This window comes from Pieris brassicae, chromosome 8 (assembly GCF_905147105.1).
Source record: "Pieris brassicae chromosome 8, ilPieBrab1.1, whole genome shotgun sequence".
Taxonomy (NCBI): domain Eukaryota; kingdom Metazoa; phylum Arthropoda; class Insecta; order Lepidoptera; family Pieridae; genus Pieris; species Pieris brassicae.
Genome location: NC_059672.1, coordinates 5,414,355 through 5,427,426, shown reverse-complemented (window position 1 = coordinate 5,427,426; position 13,072 = coordinate 5,414,355). Strand labels below are relative to the sequence as shown.

The window sequence follows — 13,072 nt, the reverse complement described above, 5'->3', positions numbered from 1 at the left end:
TCTCCAATTGTAAACATTTAGCGAGACATTTCGACGGAGAATTGAAAATTATTCATAAGAAGTTTCGTCACTTATAAGAGCGTTATTTTTATTTTGCGGTTAAGGAAGCTAGTGTAACACCACGATTGAATTTTAAAATTCTATATTAAACCTACAATATTTAAATTATCAATTTTAGATTGTGTTTTGTCAAGATTACCTTCGACTGCTGGGTTCCAAATGGGACTGTTGTTAAAATAAAAATACATTCCGTACAATGTTTTTAACTAAATTATATTTGTATTGCCAATGGTAGAATAATAATTTTTTTAGACGGCTGCTTAACGACGTTAAAGAAGTTCCGTAACTTAACTTTATGCTTAACTGTGTTTATTTACTTCAAATCAGTAATAAACATTTAAGTACTTATTTTAAATTAGTATAATCTATATTGTTATTAATTCGATAACAACATAGTTGCTTACCAGATGAGTTGAACGAAGTCATTAAAGGGTTAATTTCTCAGAAACTAGCAAAAAGAAATCGAAAGCAATGAAGACTTTGATTAAATGAATAAAAGTTCTGATTGAGGGTAATATATCAAAAGAATTGTCACCCTAAGAAGCGTAAATGCGTTCGCCGGCGACGCGTTGGCGGCAAGCCATTCTTGCGTTCAGTCTCGACCGTTCGTTACTACTGTACACTTGTTCAGAAGAGAATTTAATAAAAATAATGGGTCGGTGTGTTGCGTTTACCCTCGCCGCTCTGCTAGCGACGATTGACATCGGTATGTTTTGTCCTATATTTTCTAAAATTATGCCTACAGTGAAAATTTATGGCTTTTGTAAACAATGGCATCACCAGATGTTATAAATAGGTTTGGACTGGGTTTAAATAGTTTTGAAAGTAAAAACTTTTCGGTAGAGTCTTTGAGAATATCTTTAGTGATTTTCTTTTGACGCTAAACTTGTTGATAAAATAATATTATCAAGGACATTCCTAGTTTTATTTCAATATAGAGAATTTTTTAATTCAATCATTCACAGCAAAGCTAAAGAAAGAGAGAGAGAGCATTTTTTTATATTTTTACTTCTTTTAATATTGTATGAATTAAAATAAAATATTATTATTTATATTAATTTGATTCTTATGTGATAACTTGGAAATTCTGCAGGGAATATTTTTTATACTAGGTGAAACATTTTGAAGAAATGTTTATGTTAACCAGTGAAGTAATAAAAGACTAAAACTTTAACACCCCGTTAAAGACAAAACCTTTTAATAGAGACTATGAGTAGTGTTATCGCTTTTTTCCTTTTATTAAATAGCTACACCTAAATAACTATACTTAGTTTTTTATTTATTTAATTCATATAAAAAGTGTCATACTGAAATTATTATATTTTTTTAGATAATGGCACTAGTTTTAACTTTATTCCAGTTTCAAGTAAAAAATAATAATAATAATATTGTACTGTCTTAAAAATCTGGATTATTTAATTGACGTTATATTATATTATGACATTAAGATTCCAGTAAAGTAAACATCTTACTTAACCACAAACAATAGACGATATCAAATAGTTGATGCCAAAGAATAACATGAATTTTTGATGGAACCTTGATCAGCGTTGCGTGGGTGTATTAGGAACTAATCGGAAACATGAAAATTTTACATTGTTCTAATGTTCGTGTGCGTTCTGTCAAAAACATTAAAATATCGTTTTCAAAACGATTGAAAAGTTAATAAATCTAATTGGTATATGTAGATCGCATTATTACAAAATAATATAAATACTTTCATTCTAATCTAAAAATCTAATACTAAAAAATATTAATTTTCTCTTCACATCTTGCAACATTGAAACTTTTCGTCACAATGTAACTCAAATGAAATTTTACAGAAAGCGTCGTAAAACTAAATTTCCAACAATATGACTATGTAATAAAAGAGATGGAAACCTCCATGGCTGCCAAATTAGGGTGCTGAATGGGGACAGACGTTTTATCCATAAATGCCAAGGGGACTGTTATTCTGACTACATTAACACGAAATGACTGCCTTTGTGCGGTATAAACAGCCTTAAAAGGCCTTGTTTTGTCAATTTTTAACCATGAATGTAACTTTAGCGATTCATTGGTAGAAACGCATGCATGCAAGGAACTAGCATTCGCGTTACGGAGGGACACACAAAGCTTAAAACTTCGCTATTCGCTCATTTGTGTGTTTTAAATATATTAAAGTGATTGATGAGTTTTAAATAGATTAGGTAAATATCAAATAACAAAAGCTTTTTTGAAAAAAACAATTCCCATACCAATCTTTAAGACTTTGTTTTAACTATAGACGTATCTTTGACGCTTTATTTTGGAAATGTCTATTAACTCGAATGCTTACGCATCATGAATCATTATACCTTAATAAATGGAACTTCTTTCTTCCTGATGAAGAGACGGAATAGTACTTCAGTTGAAGTAGTTTAATAATCTAATGTACTTTAAATGAATTAGCTAGCAATTCAGTAACATTTATATTTATTATAAAGAGAATGCTACATAACCCTAGAGTACCATACGTATATATCTGCTTCCAAAATTAATAAAAATAATGTCCGAATTCGCGAATCCAGTCTAGCTGCTAGGTAATATGATGATTTTAGTGGACTTTTTTGTTATCTTTCTATATCTTTCATTAGGCATTTACTTTTGAGTAGTTTTTAATAGCTAGTTAAAAAATCATATTGTCTTAAGGCTATTTACAAAACACATTCATAAACAAGACAAATACATAAAAACATCGAAGTACGTGGACATCGCAATAAGTTCTATGACATCATTCTAACCTTGAGTAGGCTCGCAAGCTACGGACCATAACCAGTTACACGTTGTACATAGCAATTTAGATATATATGTATGTTTGGGAAACACGGAAAGGTTACAGAAAGGTAACTTTAATGAGTAAAGTAACGGGAGCCCTTAAAACAATGGAAAGCTGCCAGGCAACCCTAGTACGGAAATAATACGATGGAAAAATTTACGAACAAAATAGTAAAAATGTTTTAATTAGTAAACTAAAAGGTTTAAAGTTTGTATTGAGTATTTATAAAATTAGTGTTCTGGTTAAATTTTCAACAGATCTACCAAATTCAATGTTTGTATATATACATAGGTGCGCTGGACTTGGTATTCCATGATCAGTCAGTCATCAGTGTCTACTAGAAGGAGAAGGACTATATCTAATCAGTAATACTATTAATTCGTTATTAGTAATTTATTTTATTCCATTGCCATTTACCCACCTTAAAAAAATTGTAATCAGTGTAACGCGTAGACAAAAAACCTTTTTTTTAAATTAAAATATCAAGTATGAACAGGAGAAAACAAAAAATCTATTTCTTACGGGCGTCAACCAACCATTCTTTGCCAGAGTAGATAATCAAGTATAAGGCAATGAACTAGCATGTTTTTTGTCTCAACTAAAAAATTATAATTTATGGCGTAGAATTTTCCATGATGGCTATAGCCGTGGTTGTACTATTCGTTTTCCTTTTAACAATAGTATGACAATTGTCTCACCAAGGTGAGCTACATCGTTAAAGATGAACTCACGAACTAGTAACATTAGTCATAATTGTTTAGGTATAGTGAAAGTATATATTATATGTTCAGTTATACCTGGGTAGCTTGCTTTGCTATTGCTTTTGTGAAGGACGCAATGGATTGGTCTTTAAAACAAGTCATGATTTTATGTAAGAACTGTGGTTTGTCAGCTGAAGTCACCAAAGCTAAACATAGATAAATCTGACCATGGTATAGATATGCGATTTAGATTTTATAAAAATAGACGTAAGTTTTTACTTAATTAAAATATTTGATTAATAATACTGCTGTTTTCTTATAAACATAAATAACTATGGCGACTTGTCAATTAGATATTGTTAATGTTGATAAGAATAACTTAAAAAAAGTTTTCAACGTAATGTTATTCCAATTTAGTGTCATTATTCTTCAAATTTATTTTTTCACCACCTTCACCAGTCCTCAAAACTGCAGTCTCAGTTTCTTAACATCTTGACGCTAAAATACAGACCAGTTTCTCAAGTTCACGTCTGACTATAAATAATTAAATGACAATCTATCTTCTAAGATATATCCGCGTAACAAATTAAGTTAAGAAGTTTCACCACTTACCAGTTAAATTCATCTCGTTTTTGCAGAGAAAGCTTTGTTTTGATTCTTACGAATCCTAATATGATATTTGGATGTACGCCAGGAAACTATAGAAAAAACAGTAAATTTCTACCACATAACTTAGGCTTAATGTGGCCTTGTAAGATTAAGTATCGCTATTATACGAAAAACACCACCAAAAAAGTTTTTATGATTACATTCCGACATGAATTTATGACAACTTTACATGAAATCGCAATGTTAATTATTGTTAACGATAATACCAAATAGTGAAAGACTGAAGAAACATAAAATGATGTAGAACAAGTTCAAAGAATCCGAAATAGTACGTTATGATTTTTGTTATAATTATTAATACCACGCCATGATACCCATATAAAATAGAAAATAATTAAAGGAATATTTATAAAAGAAGCATAATTTATTACATCAATCAATTCAAATTGAATCATACGATTTAATCTTTAAATACTTTTCAAGATAAACAAAGAAATCTAAACATTCTCTCATAGTGCGAATTGGAGCCTCGGAATAAATTACATTGTATACACTATGTGTGTTATATCTATCGAAGGAATATACAGTATATGACGTCGCCTGGATGATATTACTAGGGTATAATTACAGTGTCGCCCAATTAAGACTTGCCCCTCGTGCCCAGAAGTCTGGATCTGCGCATGTTATTACAATATTTTACTTTGTTTTAAATAGTGGTTTTATTGTTTACATAACTTCGTTGTATAAGGTTGTATGATATTGTTTTTCATTACCGTTCGCACCATGTTTGCAAACTGTTGGAAATCTGTCGAAGGTGACACGTTCGATCATGGCCTAAATATATAAATGGACTGGGATGACATCACAACTCGGTTCTCTATTAGTACGAGATTGCGTAGTCGTTACATATAGTGATTTGTTAATAGTGGTACGTGTAATTTTTTACAATGAGAAATGCATGCATGGAGGACATGCTTGCATTTTAGAAGTTTTCACAGTCAGAGGATTAAAATAAGTGTTAATATATGTACTGGGTGTCGGCAATAAAAGCTTCATAATAATAATAATAGTCAGAGGAAGATCACGGCGTCAAGAATCTATTCAAATCCAAATGGTGTGTGTTCATAATAACGAGAAAGCTTTTTGAGAAAAGGTCTTTGCGCTTCGTTTGGCTCGTCTTGGCACTGCCCTGCCTCCAGATAATATAAATATTAATTTTATAATCGGACAATACAGTGTCTCACTTGCGTAATCTAAAATTAATAGAATATGTAATAATAATTAAAAATAGATATTTAATAATGCCTGTTGAATACCTTCCAAAGCCTTTTCACTTTTTCATTGCATCAAGTTAGTTGCTTTTGAATTTGCTTTAAGAAATACTCTTACAGTCATCAATCTAATATCCTAGGTTTAAATGTTTTTATTTAATTTCAAAATACAAATACATGATATACGAAAACAAGATAAATGTATCTGCATCAATGACAAGCGTGCACAACATTTAAAGGGAAACATTACAATGACAAAGACAAAATAACTTAAACATTAAAGGTAAACGACAAACTAGACCAAAAAATACAAATGTGCAATAAGTATAAACATTGTATATGTATTCCAACTTCGCAACTGTCACCATTGGATCACGGATCAACAGTGGCTGCAGCATCTTACGCCTCAAGACATGGAGACTGTCATTACACTGATCTGCTTTACATATACTCAGAGCGTCGTCCAATGCAGATAGAGATCTGTTTAAATGGTAGTGAACCCACCAGTATTTTGCAAATTCCTAAGGCAATATCGATACTCATAACGAGGTTTTTGTAACCGCTTTCGGCGTAGTTCTCTCCAATAGCCATAACACGGATGTAGCAACCTTCTATTATATTCGCGTGGTACACAATATTGATTGATATAGGGAGTTACAGAGTTCCAAGGACTAATCTAAAAAATATCAACAAATCCCCATGAAATTGTTAATATGAAAATACTATTACAGTTTTAAAGGGATATAATTTTGTGCATTTTAATACACAACAAATCTAGATTAGTTTTGTGGTCATGAGACACGTTGAACCCTTGACTTAAGAAGGTCAAATGGACGTCTTGACATAAATTTAAATGGTTATGTCATGGACGCCACACCTTCATTAGTCATTTGAAGTAAAGAAAAACATGATATTACCTCGGCTCCGCAATTGATGTATATTAAATCTCTTTTTAATTCTATACAATGCGATATTTTTACATATGTGTTTCAAAGGACTGTTTGATAGTCGTCGAAAAAAAACAGGATAGCTTATTAGCTTGTGTTTGTCTCTGAGAAATTGTTCCTTAGATTTTGAATGCCCAGTTCACAATCTTGGTGCTTCATAAACGCTTTGGAATCATTGCCACGTTATTCGATTATAAATCCGTCATTTATGAACCTATATCAGTAAATGAATTTTTAAATTTATCATGAACGCAGGTGTGAATTATAATTTAGAATGCTAATAACGTGTTAAAACATTATAATAATATCTAAATTCTTGTGTACATAAAAGTCATTCATAATAGTTGATCAAAAAAAACGATCAAACACCTATCCCAAACTATATTTTTTTAACATATAAATATTTATATATTAAATAAGTCATCATGCACCTCCGCATATATGAATTTTTATTTTTTTGTTAACCTGTACGATGACAATAGGTTCCTAACAAAAAATAATTTTAACTTAGAATAACGACGATCTTTTTTATATTTTATATATCTAATGAGCTTTACAATTACTAATAATCCTTGGGTCAACGAGCTACTTTGTATTAACAACTCCATGAATGACTGTGGCACTGTGTTGTAAATTAATCTAATTTGCGTAGTTGAGTCTGTGACTAACAGGACAGTGACTGCTTACAAATGCTTACCTAGCATATTTCAATTAGCGAAGTACTGTAATATATATAAAATGTACTTCACTTGTTTTTCCTCATGTCAGGAAATAAGAAGGAAGATAGTTTTGCAGAATAACTTTACAATAGAGTGCCAAAAGAATGCGTTGGTTGAAATTGTTATTTCTTAAAAACTCTCTTTCTCAAATAGTCAGTCTTCGATGATACTTCGTAGATTTTTCTTTGTAAGGGAAAGGAAACCGGCTAGATTTAGACCCAAAAGTCGACGGCATGTATCAAGCATAAGCATTTAAAATTAAAATATGCATTAAAAAATCTAATAACCTGTTGTTGCACTCGTGATCACTGACACTATTAATATTAAAATTCAAATTAAACAATAATAAAATCGCGACAAAAACACGGTTTTACCCGTTCTGTAAATCCTCATGTACACCACGATGTCATGTTTTTTTATAAGTTCAAGATAAGTTATAAATATTCATGTATATTATTTCTATATTCCAGGTTCCTGCCTGCAGTGCTACCAATGTAACTCGCAGTCTGACCCTACATGTAAAGATCCTATTGGGGGAAGGACACCAATTGTTGTAAGTACTTTTACCTTTGGAAAGCGATTTCAGACCTTAACATAACATAGCTTTTACACATTAAGAAAAACACTTTTTGAACGGATTGAAGCTATGTATTATTATTAAAAATTATAATTTTTTACATAATTCTAAATTTTAAATTATTTCCGACGTTTCGCGTGCTTTTCATCGTGCGCACGCACTTACTTTTACCTTTGGAAAGCGATTTTAGACCTAGTATTATCTTTTGTTAACATAGCTCTTTTCCGACGTCGGAAAAAATGTAAAATTTAGACTTATGTAAATAATTATAAGTTTCTAATAATAATACATAGCTTCAATCCGTTCAAAAAGTGTTTTTCTTAATGATTTTAGATCTTTTAATTTTTGAGGAAGATATGTACTGTACAGAGTGTAGGATTTGCTAGTAAATCATGCCGTCAATCACTCGTCCTAGAGATATTCTTTAAATTATTTGAATCATGCTGATGTGACTATAATAAAATGCTTTATACACGAGTAACATACTGACTGGAATGTCATTTTGGTTAAGCCATGATACACAATTTAAAATTCGAATTAAATATTATCTCATTATTTAATTTTTCATGGACTACAATGCGTACTTACGTATCTCATGGAAAATCTTAATTTAGTTTGAACTGATGATAATATCATAACTGAACCACTTAACTTGAAAATATCGTTTCGATCGTAAATTGTCTCAACTGAAAGTTATGCTATGCTTTTAATTTATAAATCATGTCACGATTTTCCAGGAATTTAAACCAAATCTGGACAATCGCCAGAAAGTTTAGAAGCTTAATTATGATTTCATAATGTTTACAAACAGATAGACTATTAATATCTGTTGGCATGCTATCTGATTCTCGGGAAATACTCAGTATATTTCAGCTATATCCTTCCTTTATATATTTTTAGATCAGTATACTACTATATTTGTTATATATTATACAATATGTTTAGAGCGGATCAATCAAAAATGTTTTATTATTATTTTAAGGTACCATCAATCAGCCTTCTCGGCTTACCTATAAAGATTGATGTTACAGAAAACTTAATTTATATGATGTTATAATCCATCGTTTCTCATTCTCTCGCGACCCTTGGCAGGTCTCCGTTGAAAAATAATAAACACAAACAACATATAGATACCAAAGATTCGTTAAAAATAGCGCGCTATGTACATAGTAATATAATCTTACATTGTCGCAAGACTGTTTTACTCAACTTTTTGTTTTTTTCTTGGTCGCGACATATAACTATGGTAAAAAACGATGGTATACGCCATGAATCCAGCTCTTATTTATATTGTATAGTAATAAATAAATATGTATGACATACTTAGTAAAAATTGTTTGTAATGTTTTTTTTTTATGTTAGTTAGTTAAAATAGTAATTTTAACTTTAACGTAAAAGCTGTGAAGTCATAATGTATTATCAAAACCACAAACTAATAGATAACCGTGTTTGTCGCTTCATAGTTGAAGAACTGCGGCGAAATAATAATTGTTTCCGAGATGATTAAATACCTACTTAGCTTAACAAAATAAACATTAGCTGCTGAAATGTTCCTGCCTTTGAGGCCTCGATAAGTACTTCTAAAGACCAGGGATTTACATAGTAATAATAATATTCGTTTTCGCTCAGAAAGAAAGACCGACACTAGTTTAGACAAACCTCCAATTCGTCTTTATCCTTCTGTGTGTTATTGTTTAGCTTATAAGCTCGTGCAATAAAAAACGCCACTTTAAAACCAACTTATAGAACTTCCGATGATGCAATTTATGGATTTGTAATATGTAGTTGTAACTTAAAACAGCATTGTCTTAACTTTAACTTATCTTTTTGTATACGATTCCAGGACTGCGCCACACAAGATTCGATCAACTACAACCGTGCATACTTGAGCCTTATATTGCCCCGTGAACTGGTGGAGGGAGTCACTGGAGCCCCTAGATACTGCCACAAAATCGTTTTCCGTAAGTGTCTTAATATATTCATCGATTTGCCATGAACATAGAGCAGTGTTGGCCTAGTGGCTTCAGCGTGCGACTCTCATCCTTGAGGTCGTAGGTTTGATACCCGGCTGTGCACTAATGGACTGTCTTTCTATGTGCGCATTTATTTGCTCGAACGGTGAAGGAAAACATCGTAAGCAAACCGGCTTGCCTTATACCCAAAAAGTCGACGGCATGCGTCAGGCACAGAACGCTGATCAGCTACTTGCCTATTAGATTAACAAATGATCATGAAACAGATATAGAAATCTGAGGGGCAGACATATAAAGGTTGTAGCGTTATTGATTTATTTTAATTCATCGATTTGCAACGCTCTGATACCAATCTCTAATAATCAGTTATGGAAGCAGAAGCCTATTAAACAATAAGTATGATGTAACTACTATCTAGATATATCCATAGGACCTACTGATAAATGTAGTAAGAAAACACATTTTGAAATGTGTAGTAGAAGTATGTGTTACAAAAAAACAATTGCAAAAATAAAAGCGTAGGCGTTATAATTGTGATGTATATTTGGACAACATAGTATTAGGAAACAGGAAGTCAATAACTCACGGGCAACTCCTACGAACAATGTTATATATATATATATATTTTATAGTTTCTCTAATAATCATATTCTATATTATTTAATATTCAACGTCGTCGTAAATGTAGCAATGTCCTTTCTGTGTCAATCGAAGTAGAAATTAGAATATTCTTTGTACACGAATAATACATTTATAGAAAAGCGATACAAAACATTTTCAACCTAAGATGAAACTGCTTCATCCATCCATTACTTAAGTTAAAACTACTATTTCTATGTCTTTTACAGAAAGCGGCACAACAGTTCGTACATGTTTGGACGCCAACCCGACCGAATTGAACCAGACCTGCCGTCTTCTTGAGAACGCCGCCAAATCAGTTCCATCTGACCCCAGCAAGCAGCTGAAGCACTGCAGTGTCTGCGACAAGGACCGCTGCAACGGCGCTGGATCTATCGTTGCATCAGCTCCCTTAGCACTATTGGCGCTTGTCGCAACCTTCTTGTACACTAAGCAATAATCCTTATATAATCAGCAAGCAATTTGCCTACGCTTCATGACTGTTCAGGAAAGCACTATTGTCTGCAAGTGCCAAAATTGAGTTGCCTTTACATTTTGGGACCGTCCGTTTTTGCTTGTTGAAAAATTAACAATAAGTTAAAATAAGTATTAAACATTAATTTCCTTCGTGTTGTAATTGTATCGATATTTATATAATGTATTTATTAATTGTTGAATATGTATTTCGTTTGTTTTTCTAAGTACCTGTCAATGTTAATAACTATTCCAAATATTTTGTAATATTTAAAGTTATATTAATTTTAATATAATAAATAGTTTATTGTTAAACGTGTTTTATTTGATGTCAAGAACACGTCTGAAGAAGAAAGACAAGGGAATAATAGAGAAAATAATTCCTAATCCTCTGTTTGCTCTATTAACGATTACATCCAGTGGCAGTACCAAGACCGAAGCTTGGTCACATTTCTGTTCTTTTTCGTAGTTCTGTATCATTTTCCATTATACAAAAGTATGTGTTTACTCTGCAGTCCCTAATTTTAGGTTACTTGCCTGTTTCCTAACGAGAATTTTATATATATAGAGATTAAGAAATTAGTCACATTTAGTCTCTCATCGACACACAGACACTCACACATTCGTAGGCATAGCACCTGTTTGTGTACCAGCTATTTATATTTATCTTTTTCTAGGGTAGGCATGGCATTTTTATTAATACGTTGGCTTTTGGCTACGTTAATAAATGCAGAATATTTAATAAAAATACGTAAGCAATCTAAAATAATGAGTAATAAATTGTACGTGGCATCTACTTACATATAATTATTTAAATAAAAAGCAAAGAAAATGTACTGATTTTTAAAATAAACAATTTTCACAACGGTAAAGTATTCTTGCGTAACTGAGGAAAGTTATCACTTATTATCAAGGTCAAGATTGTTGTCCTACCGTGATGATTCAAAGTAAACACTATCTTGAGTTTCATAATATAGATAATAGACGGGACGACCCTAAGCAAAGGGTGATTATATCTTTATCTATTGATCAAATTATGTTTAAATTTAATAGTACAGAATTCGTTATCATTCTCAAATTTTAGATCTTAAGGATTAGAAGGTTGAAACGTTGAGATTTTTGAAAAAAGAAGTAATTTACTATGCTTACAAGAACATGATAAGAATCTTGAAATGAATAGACTGGAGTGCTAAGACACAGGTTTATGTAAACAGACAACTTACACATCCGAGGCATACTGAGCGGTCCTAGATATAACAATGTAAAGACATTTCAAATTTTATTTTAAGTATGTAAAACCACAGTCTACAGATTTCTATGTCTCTTGATCATATTTCTTTTTAATAGGCAAGTAGATGACTGTTTAGTCGAATTCCAGTTTTCTCATAATGTATTCCTTCACTGTATGAGCGAGTGAGCGATCGAAAAAAATAAAAATCCTTAAGTGGTACAACCGCGATTCGAACGTACGACCCCAAGGAGGCTAACATTATAAATCTAACACATTAAATCTACGCAGCCATGACTATTAAAATTTAACACCATTTCAAAAGAAATTAATAAATACATTTAGGCTAGACGGAAACAAAACAATTAAAGTTTTTATCAATTACCAAATGAAGCTTTAAGGTTGAACCACGAACCATGAATATCGTTGACTAATCAGCCTCATTTTGATCTTCAGACGGAGACCATCTAGACACTATAATAATTATTTATTACAGATAATAAAAGTGCTTATTATGCGTATTTAATTAATGTTAAAGGTGATATTGTTGAAATGTTTTTCTTTCTGTTGCTGACAGTTAATGTGGCTGGTAAGTAACTTACTATAATAACTTTTTAAGTTTAGAATGAATATTTGTAGGAATTTGTTTTGTTTATATTTAATAAATAAGGTCTTAATAGGTTGGGCGAAAAGTTTCTTCGCATTTCTTAAGAAAATTCACTTTTTTTTATATAGTTTATTTACATTTAACTAAAGTATGTAGGTACCATTTTGTTCGATAACTTTTTGCCACCTTGTAGGTAGGGATATGATCCCATTGCTATATAAATTTTGAGGATCCTGGAGGATCGCCCGTGATGTTAACCTGACACTGCCTAAGGAATTCTGAAAAGGCCGAAACAGGCCTCCGCCTTTGACCACTTTTTCGGACGTTCTTGACGTACGTTATCCACTTTTCATCACCAGTTATTAGCATCTTCAAAAGACGACCAGAGCGACGTGCATCTTTGACATAAAAAAATCTGAATTGCAAAACACTTAAAAAAAATTTTGCTTCTCTCACAGACACTGCACAAGGTCCATAAACATTTTATCGCG

The 13,072-nt window shown here is 31.7% G+C and overlaps 1 protein-coding gene across 1 annotated transcript; it reads left to right on the top strand.

The window, feature by feature from the left end:
* Nucleotides 1–634: 634 nt before the first annotated feature.
* On the top strand, nucleotides 635–11,016 carry LOC123713520. The gene is made up of 4 exons (XM_045667229.1): nucleotides 635–766; nucleotides 7,575–7,657; nucleotides 9,525–9,642; nucleotides 10,503–11,016. The coding sequence occupies exons 1-4, from the start codon at nucleotides 712–714 to the stop codon at nucleotides 10,730–10,732; spliced, it is 486 nt and encodes a 161-aa protein (XP_045523185.1). The 5' UTR covers nucleotides 635–711; the 3' UTR covers nucleotides 10,733–11,016.
* Nucleotides 11,017–13,072: the final 2,056 nt, after the last annotated feature.